Here is a 26,102-nt window from a genome sequence, read left to right as displayed (position 1 = left end):
AAGAACACCTTGTTGGTAGAAATTTAACATTAGAACAAAATATGTGAAGAAATAAATGTTAGAAATATTAGAAACAAAATATTAGAAACAAAATATGTGAGGAGATAAAGCTTTCTGAAGTTTTACTGGATGTCTCAAAATCCAAAAGTATTCCAACAATATAAAAATATTTTTCCTCTATCAAGATTAATTTTAACATCAATCAGTAATATTCCTTTGTTATCACTGCAACTGGGGGTCTGGGGCAGAAAGGAGTAGCAGAAGGAGGACATAAACATTGTGGTGTCAGAGTGTGTATCAGGTAAACAGTTACCTGACCTGCTCTTTGGTGTTTGCATCAATGGAATTTTTAAGCACTGTCATTTTTTAGTGTTATAAATATTACCACATAAATGTTTCTATTAGTTTTCTAGTTCTAACAACTAGATTTTGGCCTAGAACTTTTTTTCTTTTTGGCCTAGAACATTTTTTGAGACTACATATCATTCTTTAGTACAAAGAAAATCTCATATGTTAGACAGAAAATCCCATCAATTGGCAAAGAAAAATTTTTCCAACTGAACTATATCTTCAATCAACTTTTTCCCTGTAGGCATGTATTAAATAGTAAATCATACCTGGGTATAAAAATATAGAAATATTAAGTTTTCTTTTTCTTTAGAAATAAAAATGTCATTAAAACAGCCAGTACTCTGATATTTTAGAAAAGAAGCAAACATTAGATGAAAGGATGAAGGAAGGAAAAGATGAAGAAAGGAAAATAATTTAAATGATGCTTTCATTTATAGCATACATAATGGGAATCTGACTATATCTGCTAATCTGTGTCTTATGTGCTAAAGAATCTTTGTCATAATGAAGCAATGTTGAATTCACAGACATTTTTAAAATAATAACAAAAAACGTTTCTGTTAATCACAAGTTAAATGGAATATTTAATTACTCAGAACATTCCAGTTCTCACAAAGTTAAACTACAATCAGTATGCTGTGATTATCTGTCTTCTCTGATGAAGCCAGAATTTAGGAAGCCACACGGAATATCCGACTTCTAGAATGGTAACATTTACATTCCTTTTCTGGTATTGTACTTTCCTCTCTGACTGCTTGGAAGGATGTCACATATTAAAGGATCTTATGAGTGGTTAAGAATGATGCTTCATCAGACTATGCTATTGCCAAAAGCAGATCTGGACTAGGAAAATTAACCTAATTTTTAATCATTTGGGTCAGTCTTCTTGAGATATCTACAATTAGAAATCTAATTAGGAAAAAGGACTAAGTCAAAATTATTTCCATCCCCTCCCTACTTTATTAAAAATACCATATTTCAATTATTTGATCACTAGCTTAAATAACCTTTAGATGTACAGCAGTATTAACCTTTATTGGCTCTAAACACAATGAAAGGGTATCTATTTTTAAAAAATTTAATTGAATCATTAAATAATTAAACACACACATTTTTTCTCAAAAAAAATTTCCCTTCCAGGAGCTTGGGTGGCTCAGTGGGTTAAAGCCTCTGTCTTCCGCTCAGGTCATGATCTCAGGGTCCCGGGATCGAGCCTAGCATCAGGGTCTCTGCTCAGCAGGGAGCCTGCTTCCTCCTCTCTCTCTGCCTGCTTCACTGCCTGCTTGTGATCTCTGTCTGTCAAATAAATAAATAAAAATCATTAAAAAAAAATTTCCTTTCAGTAATTTGCCTTTCGTTCTGGATCTCAACTAAAAGATCCTTAATTCATCAAGAGTGATTATTTCAAATAAGGTAGCAGCGCTTTTTCTATTCATTAAAGGGTTTTGTAGAGTATAAAGCAAATATAAGTTGGTATAATAACAGTATTATATTTTTACCTCTGTTAAAATAGTAATTTAAGGGGAGTTGCTTCCTATAATCTTTAAAGAAGATTTTGAACCTTCTTTTAACTCACTTGAATTCTTCTTCCTTAGATATGGAACAATTTTTATTGTAAAAATCATTTTATTTATACTTAATGATCCTTGAAGGCAGACAACAAGGTTACAGCTTCTTTTTTCTAATTTTCCCTCTTTGGGAATACCAAATGCTGCTTATCGTTATATATTTTCTTATCTTTTTTGCATAAGTTTACTTCTTAAAAGGAATAGTAACTTTTAAATCATCAGTTCCATACACAAGTATAGCAAAATGCCCTAGCATACAAAAAAGGTAATATTTAATTAATAATAGTTTAGTTAAAGATGTGTATCTAGAGCAACTGCATTGCATAAATTTCTTGTTTAAGTTTTTCTCTATTACTTAAAATATGAAGTACAAGGAAATACTATGTGTCAATTATGTTAATTAATATATTCTTATTTCTGTAGAACCTACAAGAATAGAACTTACTCCTAAAAGAACAGAGTTAACAGTGGGAGAAAGCATTGTCCTTAATTGCAAAGCAATTCATGATGCTAGTTTGGATGTTACTTTCTACTGGACATTAAAAGGACAGCCTATTGATTTCGAGAAAGAAGGTGGACATTTTGAAAGCATCAGGGCCGTAAGTTAATATATTTTTATTTGTTGAGTACTAATAATTTTTAAAATTTATATTCAAATGTAGAACTTTCTTATCTAGGAAAAAAATCAGTTTGATTCAAACAATTACTTTGTTATTTTATGTTACATCAAATTGAAAGTATTTTTTTTAATCCAGTAAAAAATTGAAAATACTTCATTATACAAATCTGGCTTCTTTCCCACTTTTATTTACTTGATTAATATTATCAATATTTGCACTTTACTTCTTAGATGTTATATTGCTACATACTAGGGTTATTTAAGCACTCTTACCAGTAATTATGATTCAATAAATAAATGAAATAAGCCTGCTTGTCCTACTCCTCAAGAAATGGTGATTTTGGAGATTCTTTAATTCCTCAGAGGAATTAAACATGAGCTTAGACAGAGCTTAAACATGCAACCAATAGTCAAAAATACACACCAACCTTAGATAAGCTTTCATAGGTATATTCATTTCTTGTCTATCAAATCCTTTCTTTGTAATATCTATGTGGCAATCAACTAAATGAAGTGGGGATCTTTTGAACCAAATACTTTAGTATAGAACAACACAGTGTTCTCAATAAGGAAGTGAAAAAGACCTGCTTCCTCCACACCTTTGTTTAAGATAAAAGAGTGACATAGTAACAAAGGGAGAGAGAGAAGGATGATGGAACTGCGGTAACAGATATTTTGGCTGAAATATCCCTTTTACATTGGCTAAAGAGATGGATCTCAATGCAGTTTATGCCTGCAAATCCAATTTAAAATACTTCTTTATATTAAATCCATTAATTCTTCTCTAAATATCCATTATTAATATCCATTCATTCTTCTCTAAACACTTTGGGAAGCACTGAAAAACTACAGCTGTAGTAAGCCAAATAAAATTCAGTTTAGATTGAATTTTATTTTACAGGTACTATGATACAGTGAAAAAAGTCCTACACCCAAAGTCAGGAATTTTCTGGGTCAAGTATCAGCTCAATCCCTAATTGGCTTTGTAACAAAAAGCCGGTGACTTGGCTTTCCTGGGCATTAAACTCATAGAGAAGTAAAGTGAAAGACTTGCACCCAAAAATTGCTAAGGTCCCTTCTCACTCTAGAATTTGATAAATTTATATTAGTAGAAGAATAAAGATGAGCTATCTTTGTTGGATTCACCAGTTTAACCAAAATTAAACATTTTCTTCTACATTTATCTTTTCATCCTGATTTACTTTGAAAATAATGAGAGAAACTATATATAAGAAATAATTACCAACTGCATTATTTAGATCTAACCAAATAAATTAATTTTAATTATTAATGGTTATGTTTTATGTAAAATATTTAGAGAATGTTAAATTAAATTCATTTTCCTCTGATTTGTGACTTTTCTTTTTCCTTTACATGGGGTTAACAATTTCTTTAAGATTGTGAACAAATAAAACAGAAGCAGAAAAATGTGGTATAAAAATATCACATTTGAAAACAAAAAATATACCATCAAAATACATCTTCTTAAAATTGTCTGTAAACATTCATTTTGGGTGATCAGATGTATAAAGTAAAAATATGTCTAAAATGAATATTTTTTTCATATAAACATGTCCCTTACTTTAAAATACCAACAAAGAAATTAATCATCCTGGTAAAATTGTATGAATTCTTGTTTCTGCCTCTTAAACATTATTACTCTGGTTTGATATCATTCCTTTGTAGCAATAATTACTGTTTATCTTTTTCATAAGGTTGGGAGTTAATAATACCTGCTGTTTTCCTCTTTATACATATGCTCTTCTTGCCCTTAAATAGTACAAAATTGACTCCTTACTCCATGCAAACCCATATGGTTACAAGCCATGTTAAAATTAGGCTCTGGATTATAGAAGTGATAAGGAACTATAGAATAGAAGAAAAAAGCAAATTATCCTACTGAGAAGTGAAAAAGTATTTAACTTTAAGGTAATTTAGCATTCATCATATTTAGTGTACTTAGAATAATTAAGAGAAATACATATGTACTTAAAAATTTTTGGAAGCTTCAAACCTGCAAGGTGTAAAAGAAATTCTTCCCCTTTCTCTCAGTTACCTCAAACACTGATTTGGCCTTGTCTGGCTTCAAGGACATACACTGGAGACAATTCCATTTTATGACATTGAGGACGCAGAAAGAAAAAAGAAAAAAAACATTCTATCCCTAAAATCATATGTTTTAGAAGGAGAAATGAAAGTGTTATGTAAAAGGGAGGTTTGGGAAGGCCTCCGGACTTGCGGGCTATCTTCTGTTTGAGAAGCCAATTGAAGACTCTGGGAATAGGAGGGACAGGACAGAGCTCACTCAGAAGGGAAGGTGTTTAATGGCCTACTCTGAGTTTCTAAGGAGAGCCATTAAAGAGACCTGAGGGGTCTAGGCTAGCACAGCAGAGTAAGAAAACCAAACAGATTCAGGGACTCAAGCAAAGAAGAGTGTGCCTTTGATTGGATTAACTGCCCTGGGACCTCAACCAGCAATGGGTGATTGAAGAGGGGTAATTCAGAAAAGAAAAGGCAGTATATTTTTTAACATTAACACTGCGAAGTGTCAACTGAAACAACCAAATCTCTGGGAGGGAAAAAGTACCAATGACATCTCGTAGATGATAATATATAGCTTAATGAAATTCTTTACTTTTCAGCTAATTGTGCTGGTGTCTTTTTTACACAGTCATTGTTTTTTAGATAAAGCTGTTTATGTGTAGCTATCATAAAATCTGTATACAATGTTTCAATACACTTTTGTTTTAAATAAAACAGCTTTCAGACTGCATTATAAGAGAGTGAGTAGATAAACATATATCCAGTTAAAAAAAAGCAATAGCTATTGCTTTGAAATTTAAATTAAAACATCTATAATGAAAATTTTACTATTTCCCTTGCCCATTTTACTTACTCCATGTTTTATAAATCCAGGACTTTGACTGATTTGAAGTGAATCCAAATTACTAAAGCCACTGTTAAAAGGGTTCAAGCAATCCATTAGTGTATATATAAACATTTAATCCAATTCACCCAAGTCACTTTTTTTGGCAATGATATGAATTAACTAAATGTGGCAAATTAGTGACGCTATTCTTAAGTTTTTAATTTCAATTCAGTTTCTCAAGCTAACTACTGTGGAGGATCAAAGTAAAGGACCTTCCCCTCTAGGAGAGCACAATTTAAAAGAGAGACTGCAGGATGAGAGCTAGTGATCTGCTGTAACTGTTGTCCCCAGAGAACCTTGTGCATGAGGCCAGGAGGAGCTGGAATTTGCACCTGACCTGGATAGGTAGGATTTTGCTAGATGGTGAGCAGAATGAACTGCATCTCAGGCAGAGTGAGTAGGTAAAGCAAAGACAGTCTGGCAGAAGGGTTTAGAGAATGTTTCAGGAGCAGTGAGGAACCACCTGCCCTGACAGCACAGTGAGGGCACATAGTCATTGTAAGTCAATATTTTTTAATATATATATTTTTTTAAAGCAGCAGAGACCTTATTGTAAAAGGCACTGATTTTCAAGCCATGGAACAGGAGTTGTATTTGGAATGTAGCAGGGACTCATGTGATTCAGATTTGTTTTTTTTAGAAAGATAGTTCAGACAGCTCTGGGGAGCAGGAATCGAACAGCTTGTGGCTTTTATATTCATTCTGGTTAAGCAATGAGGAGTTGACCATTACAAGCTTTGTTCTTAAATTACCACCTTATTATCAAATAAGGCATTTTCGATTGTGTTTTGACATAATAGCTTATGTTGGTCAGAGTTCTGCAAGAACGTCTTAATACTCTCCAGATGTCTGGACAGCACCTGAGCATGGCCAGGTAACCCCAAAGCTGAAGTCTTAATGGAGAGCTGTAGTGACCCATTGTTTTCCATAGACTTGAAATTCCTAATTTTTCATTAAAAATGTAAACTTTCTTTAATTTTTATAATGTCTAAAGAATAGTTGCACTGAATATCATGGCAGCATGTAATTTGCTCTGTTTTTTGGAAGAGAAAAAACCCAAATATCTGTAATTAGGATGGTCTGCTTCCCATTGTGAATTCTCTGAACATACTAAGTCGTAACTAAATGAGCAACCAAATAAAAGTGCATTATTTGAGTGTCCTTCATATTTACCCAATTCTCTGGTTGTAACAATATAACCAGGAAGGCATAGTAGGGATATTTGACCCCATTTTTTTTAATAAGGAAACTAAATCACAAGACTTTTCCAAGCCACATGAGTACTAAATAAGGGAGACAAGATTAAATACAGTGTGATTTTTTAAAATGCATTATTTATTGGTTCTTTTTTATAAAGCTTACTTCATCCATATTCATTGACCGTATGTGTTCATTCATTGTCAAAAAACTGTGGGAAATAAAAAAAATGATGATTTGATTCTAGTCTTTAATATAAAGATAATGTAGGGGCACCTGGGTGGCTCAGTGGGTTAAAGCCTCTGCCTTTGGCTCAGGCCATGATCCCAGAGTCCTGGGATCGAGCTCCACATTGGGCTCTCTGCTGAGCGGAGAGCCTGCTTCCCTTCCTCTCTCTCTGCCTGCCTCTCTGCCTAATTGTGATCTCTGTCTGTCAAATAAATAAATAAAAAAATCTTTAAAAAAAAATAAAGACAATGTAGAATATTAGGTAATGCAAGAAAAATATGACTATAAAAATAGTTGCTATTTTTTTATTACAGCTGAATATTCTTGGAGGTCATAAAAGAAACAGATTAATGTGAATTTTTATCATTTTGGAAGAAAACGAGTAAATGAATTGAGCACCTACTGTATGCCAAGTACTCAGCTAATATATATATATATATATATATATATATATATATAGTGCACACACTAGTTTGTCAATTCCTCATAACAATTATATGAAAGTAATATTATTTGAGGAAAAGCTGATACCTGACATAGAGTTCATCAGGATAGGAAAAGAAGAAAGAGAAAGGCAACCTAAGATAGGAAAAGATATTGTATCTCAGGGCTGTGAGGGATATTGGAGATTATAGGGTTTGTCCTAGATTGATTGATATTCCATCAATAAATTAGTGTCTGATGGGACATTTTTGGTGATGAGTAACTCACTCCTATGAAGTAGTCCACTCCATTACCAACCAGATCTGAATGTCAGAGCATTGGAAGATTAAGAGTAACTATGATACTCTGTATACCAACAATAGAAACCATAAAGGAACATACTTGATTCATATCCATGGTTTTTGTGGAATATTAGATACATGAAAAGGGACCAGAATACAAACTCTTTAATGTTGTAAGGATTTTACATTAGCTGAATAGTTCTAGCCTATGTCAATCCTCCTATTATGGTTATTTCTGTTCCTAGTTTACCTTCTTGGGAATTAACATCTATTTCCTAAGCATTGTAAAAGTCTCAGAATCGAATTCAGTACATGCTCAGCTGGTATCATTTTCTTTCCTGATGGGTCAATATTAATGTTGTAAAAATGAATGAAATCATCAGACACACTGCCAGGGTTTGCTAAGGCACAAAGTTCTGAGGACATCTCAAGCATTGGTTGTACTTTCTTCATCATCATATTAGCAGGTCTAAATCGTGGAGGTCTTTGTAACTAATCAGGGAATGTGTGAAAGAGCAGAAGATCAGTAACTGTCAAAGGCACACATTTTCTTTGGCTCATTCTACTCAGTAGTAATATTTGTACTTTCAAGTAGTATGTCCTCCTGGACTCTGAGCCCTACCTTCTCCCTGCCTGACAAAGGGCTTGTCCTTCCTCATCACCTGATTACTTGCCTCCTGTTTCTCAGTGTTGCTGTGAATCCCAATGTCCTGGTAACCCACCAGCTTTCAGTTCTCGGCTGCAAACTTTTGGCTGGCACATATTTGCTTTATAACCTCTTTCTTAATCTTTCACCTAACCTAACAAAAGAAGTCACTTTGTCATTTTAATAGGACAGAATAATCACTAATCAAATCTCAGTCTCTAAGAAGGAGAGAGATTATTCTCAAAGACCTTAAAATTTTCAGACCATTCTAGGAAAATGTGCCACATTCATTCTCCCTGTTTGTCTATGTTAGATTAAAAGAAAATCCTCCACCCACTCACTACTCTTTCAAAGTAGTTGTAGTTCCCATAACAAAAAAAAGAATGCCCATCTTCTTTAGTATGCGTACATGTTTCATGTAGTCCTATGAACATGAACAAAATATGCCATTAAAATCTATTATTCTATAACATTTTATACATTCATGAAACAAGATAAACTGTGGGATCCCTAAAATCAGAAACAAATACACTTTTTTTATTTTTTATTACTTTGCACTATGGATGTCCACAAAATAACTACTCAGTCAATCTTTGCTGAACGAAAAAACAATTTGATGTAAAGCATTTTCTCAGCTTAGCCAACTATTGCATTACTTCAGAGATTTTTAATATAATTAAATCTTGTTGTAACAGAATAGTTTATTTCCTTGCTTTTTCATTTTTGACACAAAATCGAATGTTCACTTGAGCAAATTTGGAACTGAATGAAAGGTGACTGCCTAGATGACCTCTAAGATAGTTGATTATTAGAAGACCCTTCTCTAGTTCCTGGGGATGTCATCTGAGTAATCTGTGGGTCATAATACCACCAGGGACACAGCTGAGTAGTAACACCATGTTGATTACCCACCCACCTCCATTTACTCTGATTCATAGTTGGTCAAATGGAGCAGAATCTGGTAATGCTTCCACCATTATCATGTATAAAAAGATAGCTTAAGCCATCCAAATGACAGGACTCACTTTGTTCATTTGAATATAGTCCACAGAAACAAAATTTCTGGGTGTGGTATTATAGTGAAGATACAGAGCCTTTTTGTTCATTTAAAGGTCCATTTTTGACAGTGGTTTTACCTTTATGATACATTTTCATAGCATATGGATGATATGAGAAGTTACTAGTTTCTCTTCCGTGTTTTTTAGTGAAGAACTACAAGTTTACTTGTTGTTTTTCTGAGAGAGTGTGAAAAGAAAAATAAAGCTTCTTGATAGAGAAAGGCAATTTTAGTGTAGGCTATGCTGGGAAAAATCCAATCAATAACTTGTGTTCTGTGATCTCTCAGGGGATAAAATACCATACTTTCTAGAGATTCTCATCAGAGCCAGTTGGGATGTTTCAAGTTATTAGATTGGGAAAGGGGGGAATGAGAAATAGAAAACATTCCTTACTTCTTTAGAATTCGCTTTCCTGGATTATAAACTCCAAAATTTAAATATGCTTTTAGCTCACTATTTCCAGAGATTAAGTGCTTACCTGAAAAAAACAAAGAAACAAACAAACAAACAAAAACCCAAAAAACAGAAAACAGAACAAAAACAAAAAAAGAAGTGCTTACTTATCTAGGATTCCATAATTGTTTTCCTTTTGAGAGTTTTGTTTTTCTCCAAAATTATTTTTCCATTCCATGTGTGTGTTAATTTTGATGGTATTTCTGTAATACTACATTCTCTTTAGGTTGGTTGTTTTTAATCCAACCAAAGGATGAATTTAATCTGGAGTAAAGTGACTGTTTCTTTGGAAATATGACCATTGGTAGACCCCAATAGGTTTTTGCAACTATGTCACTGATTCAGTTTATTAAAATAAATTGTCACCTAATTCTAAATCACTTTCAATAATGAATTACTTAGAGTTACTAGTTTTTAAATATATATAACAAAGTTCTAATATAAATTTTCACACAAAATACTCCAAATATTTTGAGTTTCAGTTCAGAATTTCCATTGTATCATGAATCATTATTGCTCTAAATTTCTATCAATTATCTTGCAACTGTACATGGATGAGTAATCAGTGGATTTTGACTCTGGAACTACTTCCCTGTCCCAATCTAATAAAGACTTATTTTTATAAGGCAGCAAATATCTTTATAAAGTATATATATACTAAACTGCTTAAAATAAGTAAATAAAAGTCTCTTTAAATCATCAGATTGTAGTTTTCTAGGCATATCAAATGTTCAAGACAAGTTACTGAAATGAACACCTAAATTAACATCAAAGCCTAATACTCTTCTTTTCTCAATACTCCAATTTTGCACACGGTGTTTGCTTTTATTTATTTTTTAAGAGGATGCTATTCAAATCTTGACAATTTTTTTTAAATACCTCTGTCTTCCTCTTGTTTTCTTGTATTTAGCTCTCTTTCATATTCATATTGATTTGTGAGCCGGCTCAAATGAATTGCATTAGGAAGGAAACTAATTGTGTCCATTTTAATTGAGGATACTGTAGGCGTTTTTGGCAGATACCATGGTGTATTGCCCAGATTCTTCTTTCAAAATTGAGGTACTCCTTTCCAAAGCCATTGAAACTATTGGTGGTTGCTACTTCTCACCAGATCCCCTCTCTGGGAATTGCCCTTAGCCAAAAAGAGATATCTGATTCAAGTTATGCCCCAACTCTCCAGTCCATGCCCAAGTATAGGGATGATGAATGTCTAGGGATGGTTATAAAAGATAAGCTGAAACCCTTGCTATGAATGCATTATAATTAAATACTCACCCTGCTCAATTCCGCTTTCTTCATTTTTTCCACAAATGTTGATCCCAAAGTCATTCGTTAATGGAGTTTCCATCTCAGAGACTGTTTCTCTGAAACTCTGACCTTAGACATCCATATTGACAAATGCCACCAATTGAGAAAGCACTGGAAACAGAGATGAGTAATAATAAAAATAATTATAATAGCTCTCATCCACTGAATGCCTATAAGATATATGGCAACATGCTAAATTTTCAAATATTATTTCATTTACTTCTTTTCAAAGGTACTTTTCAAAAGGTACTTTCCAGATAACCTATGATGTAGTATGATGTAGGAATTGGTTTTGTTTTTATTTGTGGTTGTTTTCAGAAAAGAAGAAAAGGAATATAATATTTTAAATTTCTATTTTCTCAGTAAACTTAGTGTTAAATTATAGTAAATATCCTTCATTTGATTTAAAATTTGGGGGTCAATTATTCTCATTGTTGGGACTATTTGCATATATTAATCTAAAATCACTCACTCCTATCAAGTTTATACTATGATTATGTGGTTACATTTATAATATGCAAGTTTTTTTCCTCATATTTGCAAACTACCATCGTGAGCCATCTCCTGTCACTTAGCCAAAAATATGTTCGTTATGTATATTTTTAAAGACAAGCCTACAAATCAGACTCTTCAACCAGGCTCTTCAAATGTTAACTTAATCATTTCAGAATAAAATTAAAGTAGTTTCATTATACAATTAAGACCTAGGCTAAAATAAATAAATTGACTTCTACATCATGAAGTGAACTTTTGCCCTTCCTCTTTTATATGTATTATTTCATTCAACTCCTACAACAACATTGTGAGTCAAGCAAGTGATACATATGTAAAGCACTCAGCCCATGAAGGGAGAGAGATGAAGGGGCAACACAGGCACATTATGACACAGCTACCATTATCATTTGAGCTTCTTTGAGCTTAAAACTTCATTGCCATGAATACTGTTCCAAATATGGTTTGATGTTTCAAAACAAAGATATGATGAATAATATCTGTAATTCTTCACTATGTCATTTTGAAAACTGAAGACATAAAAAGATTTTTTTTTCTATTGTTTTACCTCTTTAGCTGGGCAACTCAGCCTATTTTTAACCTTACTTATTTTATCACTATTAAAACATTAAAATCGTCTGTTCTTTTCTGTAAGAGCAAATCACCAAATTGTTAAAAAAAAAAAAAGCATCTTACAAAAGTTGCTGAGAATGAATTGAAAAACATCTTAAAATATCCTCCTGTATTTGCCTCTTCAGATGTTCTGTGGGTTTGTTTTCCCATTAATTAAAGCTCACTCTTCTGGCTGCTGTAATTGTATCATTTTATAGTGTATGAACCCAATTTTATCAACTTCTTTTAGTCTTTTGAACATTCTCTCAAAATGGTTATGAGATGCATTTATGTTACATTGCTTTTAGCGCTGAAAATGAGGCAAAGAATGTAGAGTACAAAGGTCACAACTGTTCTTTGGAAGAAATTATCTTAGAGAATAAATAAATATTTGTAGAGTTGCTAAGGCAATCAGCAAAGGTAGGAGTAGATAAATTAAAAACCCACCATTGAGAGTAGGTCACTTAGAAACAGCTGTCAACTATGGTCTCTAAATCTAAATCTTTTTTATTATTGTTAACCAAGGAAAGTTTCTAACTTCTATTAAAGTTATAAAGAACATCAGTTTTCAATAGTTTTATTCATTTTGCTTCACAAGAAAATTTAAATATTTTAGATATTTTACTAAAAGTAATTTTTTTTATAATAACCACAGGAGTTGATAATAAAAGAGAAACACAATGGATTCTAGTTATCATATTGAGGCAATGCTGAGATGTTTTATAAGTTTTTGGTTATTTTTAAAAAGTACCCTATATGTATCTATGAATCCAGGGGATATAATTTAACATGCAGAGGGATGAAATGCATAATATAATAAAGACCTTGATATTAGGATTTCCAGCCTGTAAAAATAATATATAAAAGAAGATTATTCATTTTAGTTTCTGAAAGCCTTAGTAAATAAAAGACTGTCCTTAGTCTCTAATACCACATAAGGTTTGGGATTTTTATAAGCAAACACGGTTAAGTTTACATTTTGAAACACTATTGATATGTAAGTATTGTGTTTTAGACTGACTCCTATATTATTTCTCAAAGTGATTTTCAAAGAGTTGGTTTTTGAGAGGCCATTATTTTCAAGACATCTTTGAAATTCTAATTTTATTTGTCAATTTCTCTTTCTGCATCTGTTTTGTGTTAAATTCTAAGCATGTGTAAGTATTATGATGTGTTTAGCTTTTAGCTTTTCAAAATCCTCTAGTTTCTTTCATGCACTATTTTTATCATATTGCAATACAAAAGTGAACTTTACGAATCTAGAATTAATAACTCAGTAGGTAGCCTCTCAAGAATGTTTTCTATCTTGTAAAAGAGGAAGAGGAAATTTTGGAGATAGCTATTGGGCTATTATTATTCACTTCCTTTCTTCATCTGATATCCCTTATATAAAAGAAATGGAAAAGATCAACTTAGAGAATTTAGAAATCACAACACCTTTATCTTTAACAAAGAATTAATGGCTCTATAGAGTATTTTATCAGTGTACAGTAGATGAATGCTGAATTTATATCAGTTCCACAAAGATTTATTAAGCACCTGCACACTAGGCACCTGTCCAGGAACTGAGGGTTCTATAGTAATCAATAACAAACACACTATGGGAGGTATATGAATACAACTGAGATAGAGCAGGGCCTTTGAGGAGAATAGTTTTAACAGAGGAGAAGGCATATAAGCTGCTGCTGTGTGGCAAGAGCAATGGAAGAAGTGTGCTGAGGGAATTCAGTCTAAGTTAAACATTATCCGACCTGTAGAAGCAAAGGAGATTTTCAAACTAAATAATACCTGAGCCTAGCCTTTTTTTTTTTTTTTTAAGATTTTATTTATTTATTTCAGAGATTGAGAGAGACCAAGAGGAGGGAGAGAGGCAGAGGGAGAGGAAGAAGCACATTTCCCACTGAGCAGGGGGTGCCTAAACTAGTCTTACAGGAGAATAGAAGTATTGCAGAAAAGCAGGGAGAGGGGCGCCTGGGTGGCTCAGTGGGTTAAAGCCTCTGCCTTCAGCTCAGGTCATGATCCCAGGGTCCTGGGATAGAGCACCGTGTCAGGCTCTCTGCTCGGCAGGGAGCCGGCTTCCCTTCCTCTCTCTCTGCCTGCCTCTCTGCCTACTTGTGATTTCTGTCTGTCAAATAAATAAATAAAATCTTGAAAAAAGAAAAAAAGAAAAGCAGGGAGAAGAAGCAAAAGGGGAGAAGACATTCCAGGTCGGGACTGAGCATGAGGAAAATCAGAAAGATACTGGGGTTTTGTATACCAAATCATAATAATGAATGGTGATCTTACAGTTAAGGCAAACCTCATCTAATAATTACTATAGAAATTTCACTTTAAAGAAAGCTGCTCATATCACCTTTTAAAGTTAAATAAATGGTCATGATTTTTCTTGGTTCCAATTAACGCAAGTTACATATTCCTAGTAAAATTAAAGGTGCCAGATTTTTCCAAATTAAGTTCAGGGATAAATTATATGTTTCTCAGCATAAGTGTATGTGTTTTACATAAATTTACATGTTGCTTAAAGCTTTCTATGGAGTATATAAAAAAGAAATTAACTACTGCAATGTTAAGATTCAATATTCAGGGTCATTGAGATAATTCCTGAGAAGCCGCATGTGATTTTTTAAAGGAGGCTGCTTGTTATTCTAGAAGCAATTATAAAAATATAAAACAATTAAAGAAAACAGGGTAAAATAAGAATTTCTGCTTCCATCCACATTTATTCCTTTACTAAATTATATATTTTTGAGGACAGGAATCATATCTATCTTCTTCACCATTTTTGAGCACTTGGTATCATGCCTGGTAGATTATTTGCTAAACATTTGTTAAATTAGTTATTATATAAACAACTATAATTTTATGCTCATATATAGGGACTTCCTCATTTCTCTGCTCATTTGTTAAACTACCTTACCAAAAACAAACAAACAAAAGGAATATACCAAAAAAAAAAAAAAATCATGGAAAATTTTAGTACAGTTTCTCACTTTACAAAAACTTAATGGTTACATGCGATACGTATAGCACTACATTATGGCAGGAAATACATGGTTCATTAAAGTGTGATCTTTCTTTTAGAATGCTAATCAATACAGATATTTAAATAACTATTTAATGTGGTAAGTGTTATAGTATTGAGACTTTGTACTGTTGAGAGAAGTAAATTATGAAAGGGAAATTTGAATTATTAACCAAGTAAGTCATTGGCAGAAAGACTTAATTAATGTTCAATTGAATTTATTATTAAGGATAATACTAAAGTTTATTTAATCAACTAGTAAGGTAAGGTAATAATCTAACTGATAATTTCTAAATATCTTGTCATATACCTTACACATCTGCAAAACCAAAAGAACTATCTTGAAGCAAAATTAGCTAAAATAATTTAGAATCCATTAACATGTGAAGATACAACATTGTACTAAACAGTTCAAGGATTTCTTACTAATAAGCCTAATTGAAACTATCAAATATCGTTTATCTTTTTTAACTGCTGATAGCCTCACAAATAAAGCATACTGATAAATTTGTTTTAAAATACTTATTAAATATAGTGATGGTATTTTACACAAGCATTTCTGAAATCCACTGTCTAATTGCCATTATCCATCATGTAAGTAGTAAGGAAAACTGAAAGACTGGTTTTCTTGAAGTAAGAGACCTGTGACATACTTTGCTCACTTCCATCACACTGTAATGATTCTAAAAAGTCTACTGCAAAGTCTTTAGTGTTTAAAATAGGTTTAGCTAATGTTACAGATGCAAGCATTTCAATAAGATGTTTCTATTTAAGAGTATTCAGGCAACAGACATTAAAAATCATTTTTGTTAGCTAACTTTTTTATTGGGGGGGTGGGGATTGCCTGGATTGGGGTTGGAGTGTGTGTGTGGGGGTGCCTGATTGCCACATTCTGTCTCGTACCAAAATTCTGACTGGAATAATCCTTTTATATGTTTATTTTTATATTTTAGACATTGATACATAAATGCCCTTAGGGAATATTTCACAGTTTAAGTATCAATGAATATTTTTTGTATATATTTCCTTTTGTTTCCTGTAACTATGAGAAGGTAATTCAGGACTAGTTATCCTAAGCATATAGAGGTGAACATTAAGCAAACATAGTTCGTATTAGTTTTTGCTGCAAAATAATTCACTCAAAAATTTAGTGACTTCAAACCATCATTTATTTAGCTCATGATTTTATAGAATAGCAGTTAGAGCTAAGTTCATGGTCTCAGCAAGAATCATTCATGCTCCTGTAGTCACCTGCTAGTCAGCTTTGAGGCACTAACGTTAATGGGTTAGCTCGCCACTAGGCAAATGGACCATGGTTTCTTATCATCCAATAGGCTAGCCCAGGGTTGTTCACATAGAGGACTCACAGTTCCAAGGTCTGAGAGCAGAAGCATCATGATCCCTTAGGCTGAGGCTCAGGACTTGTTCAACATCACTCTGTCACATTCTATTATAAGGCCATATCAGATCCAAAGAGTAAGGAAGCAAAGGCTTGCTGGGAAGAACTGCAAAGTATTGCAGGTATTTTTGCAATCTACTACCATCTGTCCACTGGCCACAATTTTTTTACATTTCTTCAAGTTGCAACCCCCTTCCCAGGATCCACAAAATTCTCACTCAATTACAGTTCCAATTTTTGTTTTGTTAGCTTTTGCTGCAAAAAGAATTTCACACAATTTATGACCAAATTCTATGGATCAGTAATTTGTGCGGGGCTTGGTTGTTTTTTCTCTCTTCTCATGTGGGCTTTTATATGCATCTGCAGTCAGCTATCAGGTCCACTAGGAGTTGTCTGGGGGAAAGACAGCTAGGATGTTACGTCTGTGCTCTAAGTGGTCTCCCACCCTATAGCAGGCTAGCCCAGGTTATGCCACATGGTTGTTATAGGGTCCAAAACAGCAGTCTCCAATGCACTTGCACATTGCAAACATCGGTTGGTTCCAGGTTTGCTAATGTCTTATTGACAAATGCAACTCACTTCGTGAGGTACAGTGAGTATGGGAGAGGGTTGCCTAGGGGTGTGGATCCAAGAAGCCATGAAAAACTTTGGGGCCATTACTGCAACAGTCTACCACACAGTCTAATAATTATCAGGTCCAAGTGATCCTTAACTTCAACTATAGTATCATTTTTTAAGACGAAACAAAAAGCTAGATTATATATGTGATATTATGTAGGGGGAAAATGAGCATTAGGGAACAATCATTTGCACAACACTAAAATAACATATGCTGTCACTACCACCACAAACTTTATCAACTGCTGTATGTAGTCACTATCTGAATTGATTCATCTTTATTGAACTAAGCCAGTCAAAGTGCTTGACGTGGCTAAAGAAAGTCGTTTTTCTGTTTTATATGCCTTAGTATTCTACTTTTTAAAATATTAGGAAATTTTAACACTTTACCTGTTAATAGAATATAGGCAATAGTTAGAAAAAAGAAATTAACAGAAAAAGATTAGTTGTTTAATTAAAAATGAATTAATTGGCATTTCAGAAACATAGCATATTCTGAAGATATTTACAATATATGCTACTTTATCTATCCTAAAATAATCCATGTTAAGTATCTCTTCAAAAATTGGTCATAGTGACTTTTGTGCTTTAGTTATATTTTGATAAGAACAAAAGCATATTTATTATTAATGAATGATGAAGAGATTATAAATACATCTAAAAAGAGGGACATACTGAATATTCCAAACCCAAAATAAATTCATAGGCTGTTTCAGCCAACATTTCCAGTTGTTTCTCATTAACGAATGGTTGGCATCATAATTTTTTGTTATCACTGATTTTGCTACAGTTTAAACTACTGAAGAGAATGGAAATATTTATAAAACTGCTCACTATCTAGAATTAAATGAAGAGCTTATCCTATAAAACAATAATAACAGTAGACTAATCCAAGGAAAATAGTAAAGGTGAAAAAATTAACTAGTTCAATTTCATATCATTTTCAAGTTATACATTCAATAATTGTTTTATATGAAATATATCAATAGGGAACTTCTAAAATATACTTGAAGACAAAAACAAAGATGACTAAGTTATATTAAGAAATGCAAAACCTGACAAAGTTTATAATTAGTATAGTGCACATTAGACAGTTTTGTTGAAGTTCTACTCAAAGTTAAAGGTTCCATCTGTGAACATAATGGCAGAAAATTAACTTTTCATAAGGTTAATTTTTAGCTGGTAACACCAAAGAGTATCATAAATACCATCAAAGTTCTTCAGGAAATCCTCCAAGAATTTCTTATTTAGTAATGATTATAATCTTAATACATGAAATCAAAGGGACTTGAAAAGTCAATTCAACTGAATGGTTTAATATACCAGAAGATTCATTCAAATTCAATCCAAATATTGGCTGTGTATGGGTCTGCACAAAAATCTCATCTGCAGCCAAAATAAATTTAAAGAAATATAACAGAATATTTCTATGTGGTTGACACATAGTACAACGTTCTTGACCAAGCCAAAAATAAAGATTAACTCTATCAGCTTGGAACACCCTAGTGACATTAAGCTCTAGTCAAATCTGAAGATCTGAACAACAGTTATAAAATGTCATCTTCCATGTGTCTAGAAATTCTTAACCAGCCATTGAGGTCTCACCTAGCATCACATGTTTTACATTTACTATGTCGTCAATGTTACCCACCAATAGTTCTAATTTTTTTTTAAGATTTTATTTATTTATTTGAGAGAGAGAAAGTGCACACAACAGGGGAGGTGCAGAGGTAGAGGGAGAAGCAGACTCTCTACTAGCTCTATGACCTGAGCCACTTAATCAACCGAGCCACCCAGATGCCTCCCACTAATATTTGTTAATGTTAAAAGCAAGGTAGTATGCTTTTGAGGTTTGAATGTAGCATCCAGCATTTACACAGTTATGCTGGATTGAGCAACATGGAGAGCAGGTAATAGCAAGACAATACTGAAGCAGGTTCCCTAAGATTAAAATATGCAAAGTGTCTTTGCAAAGACACTTTAAAAGAATATATGGAGAGCAATAGGTCACATGAAGATGAACATAACACAGCTATAGATGCTAACATACAACCATAGTGCTAGACCAGTCTGACATTGAGCAAAAGAAAATGTGAGGACTCTTTTAACAGATGCCTTGAGAAGGCATACCTAGTTAAGCCTGTTAATATGCTAATATTATACTTCTTATATTTTCCTCTGTCTTATTGTGATCCTAGACAAATTATATATGTTCAGGAATATTTTTATTAGTTTTTAAATTAAAATATATTTTAAATATTTGTTCTGTGTCCCATTACTCTTATTCAAAATTGCTGAAAATTCTTCATGCTACTTGATATATATCTAATTCATTCTTTTCAATAGGTATATTATAGTCCACGGTAGAGTATACCTCAATTTATTTAGCCATTTCCCTATTAATAAATATTAACTTTGTTTTCTGTTTTGAGACATATATGAAGAATGATACAGGAAACATTTCTAACCCTCTGTATCTATGTATATTAATAATTTTCTTTCTATGGCATAAATTTCCAGGAATGGATTTCAGGGTAAAATAATAAACTACTTTTATTTTAAATAGATGCTTCCAGAATTTTCACAGTAATGATAGAGTTTCAAATTATGCTACTTAGTGACATCATTATATAGTAAAATATTGGTAGATCAGGTTGGGAGAGGGTTTCAGGAGTTTTTGATGTGGGCCCAGCTTTGTCCCTACTTAGCTGTATTACATTGGATGAGTAATGTCACCTTTCTGAGTCTTCATCTTCAAAGTGAAAAGTTTAGAGTCAATAACTCGTAATGATCTACCTAATTTTGAGGTTCTGTGATTTTCAAAAACCAAAATCCAAAAAAGTCTCCAGATATGGTATCCAATAACAGTGAAATAATTTTTTAAAATGTTAATGCGCATTAACCAATTTTTTCAGGAGGGAACATTGATAGCTCCAAAAATCACATTTTCCTTTTTAAATATTGTATACCTACTCAATTAATGGAAATACCTCAAACTCTACTGATGTTCTTAGAATCAGACAAATCTTTATGCTGAAAGAGTTCCAAAATGGAAAAATAATCTCAAATCTGAATTCTTTGCTATGGCTAAGAATATATTTATATATGTATAATACTTGGACAAAAAATTGAAATTTCCTCTAAAAGCTAAATAAAGATTTCCTCTAAAAACAACAATAATCTTAGCAAATGGAACAATGTCCTTTTTTCTTGAAAAGGGATCAACATGTCTTATTTTTTATTACTAGCATAAACGCACACATACATACACACACACGAAGACTCATATAATGAAAAATATAAGCCCTAGTAACATGAAATCTTAGAATAAAATATATATGCATATATGATTATTGGTTTTGCTATCAGTTCACAGGTGTGAAATTTTGAAGAGTCTTGTAAATATTCCTTGAAATATCAGAAGCTGTATAACATAGCTAAAGAAAAGTGATAAGTAGGAGAATATGATGACTTTTAAGATTTTGAGTAAATTCTGATTTTTATATGTTAAGTAAGTACAAATCCTTATTATTAAAAATGAGTTTTCTGTGATAAAATGTCTTGACTAGCTTTCAAAATGTCAGTTGAATTTGACTGAGTCCTTGACCTTGAACTTTTCATACTTGGCTTTTGATTGATACATTTACTCAATTTGACCTTTTCTTTTAACAGAACTATTCTTCTGTTTGAATCTTCATTGAAAGATTGCTGTTGTAGCTCACAGTCTAAGCAATAGTTTGAACAGTTAGTCTTTTCTGACATTGATGTGTTTAAATTCCCTAAATTCTAAGTATTTTTGATGTTGATGAGAAGAATCTTCATGACTGTAAAGGACAGTGCTTAAACAGATTGCCTTCTTTGACAGTGAAGTATTTTTCAGTCAGAATCTTGTTCCTAAACATTAGTAACTATCAAATTAAGCTAGGAAAAAATAGTAGTTGTTCATGAAGCCAATAGTTGAAATAATACAATGGCTTATTGAAGATTGTACTTATTAAAATACTTAATAATATTACAAATAGGATATGAATACCTGAAAAATTTGAATTTTGAAGGAAAACTTGAAACAAAAGTTATGTATTTAACTGGCAAATTCATCTTTAGAAATTCTTAAATAAATTACTCCATTTGGAATATTATATTTTTGCAAAAAGTTTAGGTTTAAAGTTTCTCCACTCTTCTTGCTCATTTTTTCTTTCAAACTGTCAACACATTCCATAGCGATCATTCCATAAAAAAACATATTTTTCCCATATATGTGAAGAGGCTTCTATGTGCCAGACACTGGGCTAGACACTGGGTATAGTGAATTGAATATCATCTTTATTTTTTTAAGAATGAATTCCAATTATGGTTGATACTCACAAGATCAAAATATAGTTAAAAAGGCTTTTAGGGTGATATTTACTCAGTGGATTCAAAGGCCTTTTCTTTTTTCCATCCATTTATAGCTCAAGAATATGAAATGAGAAATAAGCTTATTTTTCAAACCAGCAAGTTCTGGGTTGGAAATATTTCCTCTAACTTCTCCCTGGGGATGATCTTTTTTTAACTCAAGTCACTTCTCTTATATATTATCACAGGCAACTAAAAGAAGTCAGTCAGTTAACACTTTTAATACTCATTTTCCTTATAAATCATCTTAATTCAATCCATAATTTCATTAGGAACTTTTTTGTATCTTCCACATTACCATAGGCAATGGTTTTGCTAATTTTTCTGCCAGTTCATAATTCAAATAAGTTTGTTCCAGCCTCCATTTGTCATCCCCTCAATGTTTTCCCGGCCTCCACCAAGTTTCTTTGGGTTCTTCCCTGTCTTGGACTGGGGGTCTGGTTACTGTGGAAAAATATTCTAGTATAAACAAAAGGTCTTATACCCACATACCTTGATCTTTACCTTGAGACGTACTTTTCTTGTAGCACCCTGTATTGATGTCTGCCAAGGCCATGTCTTACTCTGCTAGTCCCATACCATTTGGTGAGACTGGAGATGAGAAGTGTTTTATTTTTGAATCTATAGTCCTGGCTCCTTCAGATTTCCTTAGTATTCTGCTTCAAAATGAGTGATTCTCTCTTTTTTTTTTTTTTTTGGTTCATTTTTCTGTATTCATACCTTACTTTATATAGCTAAAAGAAACCTGTTGGTACTTTTAGTTTTCTTCCTAAAAATATTTCCTTAAGCAAATTCAAAGTTTGTTCACTTTGAATAATGTGTGTTGTTCACATCATCTCAGATGACTGTATTGCCTAACTTTTCCAGCACTGCATGATGGTTCATCTTTTCTTCAGTGTCCTATAATAGTTTCCTCACTGCTTTTCAAGTCTTTATCAATAGTCTCTTTGAGATCCTCCCAGCTGCCATTAATATTGTCCTCATGGCCTCTGAAAATAATCCCAAAGCCAATGCTACATGTTTAGACTTGAGTTACAACAGCACCCACTTATAGGTACAAAATTATTTTATGTTATTCACTATTGTACAACAAGGCACTCCAAAACAGTGTTATAAACAGACAACTATTTTGTGCTGCTCACTTTTTTGTGGGTCAGGATATCAGGAATTTGCTGTTACTTAACAGCAAGGATGGCCTGAAACCAAAGGATGGCTTGAATCTTTTCCACAATGGCTGAGCCTTCAGCTAGGGTAGTCAAGTGGCTGGAGATGGCCTGCTTGGGTCGGTATATACTATGTTCCTCAAACCTCCATTCTGGCTGTTAGATGGATTCCCAGTTCTGCCAGGGCTAGAATGCCCAAGATGATTTTATTTTATTTTTTTGTCTCAAAAGTCTGGTGGCTGGGTTAGAATGGTTAGAACTTGGAATTTCTGGATTTCTTTCTCCATGAAATTTCTCCACATAAATAGCTTAACCTTTTTTTGTAGGATGACAGCATCAGGAGAGTCTGACTTTTTAAATGATAGCTGGTTTTCCCCCAGGGGAATTAAAAAAAAAAGTTCCAGGGGGTCTAGGAAGAAGTTGTAAGTCTTTTTATGATATTGCCACAGAATTTCCAAAACATCATTTCTTCCTATTCTATTAAATCAAAAAGTCACTGATACCAGGCCAGATTCGGGGACTATGAAATTAGAATTTACCTCTCAAGAGAACAAATAGAAAAATCTATGTGAACATCTTTAATCTACCACAGTAAACAAGAGGCTAAGTCCTAGGACTAGTAAGTTCTTTGAGCAACATTATATGGAAAAGGTGTCACCACAAAGCATAGAAACCAGTGTAGTATAAAATAGATTGTGAGAGATTTGCTACAGTATAGTATTATAGTTAACCATATTAAAATAGAGTAGGTGTCACATGGACTCAGTGAAAATTTTGAACACCAATTAGTGCAATGTCTTGCTGAAAGAGAAAAGGAATAATTAATGGGGAAGAATAAACACTAGCAGGGCAGAAGTGAAGAGAATCTCAAGATATTAAATTTAATTCATATATGGAGCATTAAAGCTTTATTCCAATTATTCACTGATATTGTATTGTAGAGAGATGTTGGGGATCAAAAGGCAGGAGTAGAATCCATGCCCCAGGAGGAGTAATAGTTAAGATCATAAACAAATGGGTCATTAACCAATGACAGGGAAAAGACAGAAACAGAAACAGTAGATTAGAGCAGGTAGATCTCTTCTGGTTTAGTCTTCTAGATGCAGTATTAACCTCCCTGGCCTTCCCCATCATGCCAGAGACCCAGGACAATAAGTTAATTGCATCTAAGTGACCCAAGAAAAACAAAAAGATGCAAACAAAGTGGCCTCATTCCAGACTCATTCCTAAAGTTCTGTGTGAAAATAATGAAACAGAGTGATATGCCTGACACTTTAAGACTTTATAACAATACCAGTTCAATGATAGTCCTAACTGATGAGTGGGATGAGAACTACTATAGTCTCTATGCCGGGGGTTTGCTGATTTCGGGGAAAGAATAGAAATCCCACAGATGCTTGTCCGATCACTATTCCCATAACCAGAATGGGACTAGACTTGCATGCAGATATTGACTATGTTGCAGTATAAAATCAGTAGCGAATGAAAATTTATTCTGTATGTGATGGTATAACAAAATAATGTTGATCTTAAAGGATAAATCGAGAATATTATGAGACTAGAAAAAAGAGAACAGAAACATTGATGTATCAGTAAAATATTGATCTGTCTAAATTCTGAACTTTGAAGTCAAGTGTTGTCAATTCTCCTTCAACTAAAGATGCATCAGTATAAACTGTCAATGGCTTTTTTTTTTAAAGTCATTTATGATTCACATATAGAAGATTCTCCCAGTGCTGGATTAATAGTCACAGAAAGGTGAAAAAGCCATCAACAAATGAGGTTGATCAGAAAGATGATTCTGATATTTTAAAGGGAGATATAACTTTTCATGTCTAGATATGGCAGATGAAAGACAGTCATAAAATAATGAGCTCTCAGAATATTTCTGTAGTTTATTTGGAAAGCTAATTTCTAATACTTTCATGGTTGTTACTATAAAATGAAACAATTTTATTTTGACACACCTGCCAAATTTTGTTTTAATACTGTTAAATCAAATTGCCTACAGTTCTAAGCAAAATAAGGATTAGTTTTACAGGCAGAATAGTAGAATAAAGGCAGTCTTGATGAGAGTCAGGTGCCCAAGGCTCTTCTGTCTTCTCACTTAACTTGCCCTTGAACAAATCACCTACACCTTTTAGCCCTCAGTTTTCTCAACTGCCGTAGGAATTGGTTAACCAATGATTTGTTAACTGTCTTTCCACACTAATATTGATATATTTTGCAGTGGTTTTTTAAAAAGATTTTATTTATTTTTTTATTTGAAAGAGAAAGCAGGTGGAGCAACAGAGGAAGAGGGACAAGCAGACTCTGCTGAGTGTGGAGCCTGATGAAGGGCTTGATCTCATGACCCTGAGATCATCAACTGAGCCAAAATCAAGAGTCTGATGCTCAACTGACTGAGCAACCCAGATACCCAGCAAAGCTTTTTTTTATACTATTTACTACTTTAACATATCGCATCGTATTATAGCTAGTTTTCTGCCACTCACACTGCGTTGTGAGTTTCTCAAAGGTATAATTTTTCTCTTATCTTGTAGCCTGTGCAGTTCAGATATGACAGATTTTATCTCTTGTAACAACTCCAGTCAACTGAAGTTCTGTGTTGAACAGGATGAATAGGTTGGGTCAAAGCTCAGGCATATTAACTATGAGTAAAGAAGGGTATACTTTCAAATGTGCCAAGTATTTGCAATTTCCTATTTAGACAAAATAGATAATCTAACAAATGATAAGTGAATGAATGAATAATTTTATAATGGTACATGTGCCATGAGCTCTCATAAAATAAAATATATACCTATTATAAAGTTTTACAATTCTGGAGCTTTCCTAGTGGTCATGTCATTGCTAGTTGTTTACAAAGCACATATTAGTGCATGAATGAACAAAATGTTTCCTGACTAGTTCTATCATCCTTATGTAATGTCAATGAGAGGTAATTTAAGAAGCATAAGCTCAGTGAGAGATAGTTAAAATTATTCCATTACTAGACAATGGTGTAATTCAGAGAAAAACATTCATTCTCTATCTTGATTATTAACAACTTTTTACATCACTGTATTTTTAACGCAAGACTAAGAAGATGTAATCTCTTCTATTTCTATTTTTTAATGCAACATACATTGAGAAAAAGCCTGAGTCAACATAGAGTAGAAAAGAAGATACAAGGATACCTGGGTAGCTTAGTAGTAGCGCATGCAAATCTTGTTCTCAGGATTGTGAATGTGAGCCCCTATTGGGAGAAAGGTTTACTTTATTTTTTTATTTTTTAAAGATTTTATTTATTTATTTATTTGAGAGAGAGAGAGAAAAA

The 26,102-nt window shown here is 33.0% G+C and overlaps 1 protein-coding gene across 1 annotated transcript in view; it reads left to right on the top strand.

Annotated features, from left to right (window-relative positions):
- The window catches only part of LOC111154359 (contactin 5), a 560,291-nt gene that overhangs the window by 396,307 nt on the left and 137,882 nt on the right, over positions 1-26,102 (top strand). The window contains exon 13 of the mRNA XM_022513913.1: positions 2,343-2,518. Within this exon, the coding sequence (XP_022369621.1) occupies positions 2,343-2,518 (176 nt within the window). The remainder of the gene's footprint in view (positions 1-2,342; positions 2,519-26,102) is intronic.

Source organism: Enhydra lutris, unplaced genomic scaffold, assembly GCF_002288905.1.
Source record: "Enhydra lutris kenyoni isolate GAN:26980312 unplaced genomic scaffold, ASM228890v2 scaffoldscaffold37, whole genome shotgun sequence".
Taxonomy (NCBI): Eukaryota; Metazoa; Chordata; class Mammalia; order Carnivora; family Mustelidae; genus Enhydra; species Enhydra lutris.
This window is presented reverse-complemented; position numbering and strand designations above follow the sequence as displayed.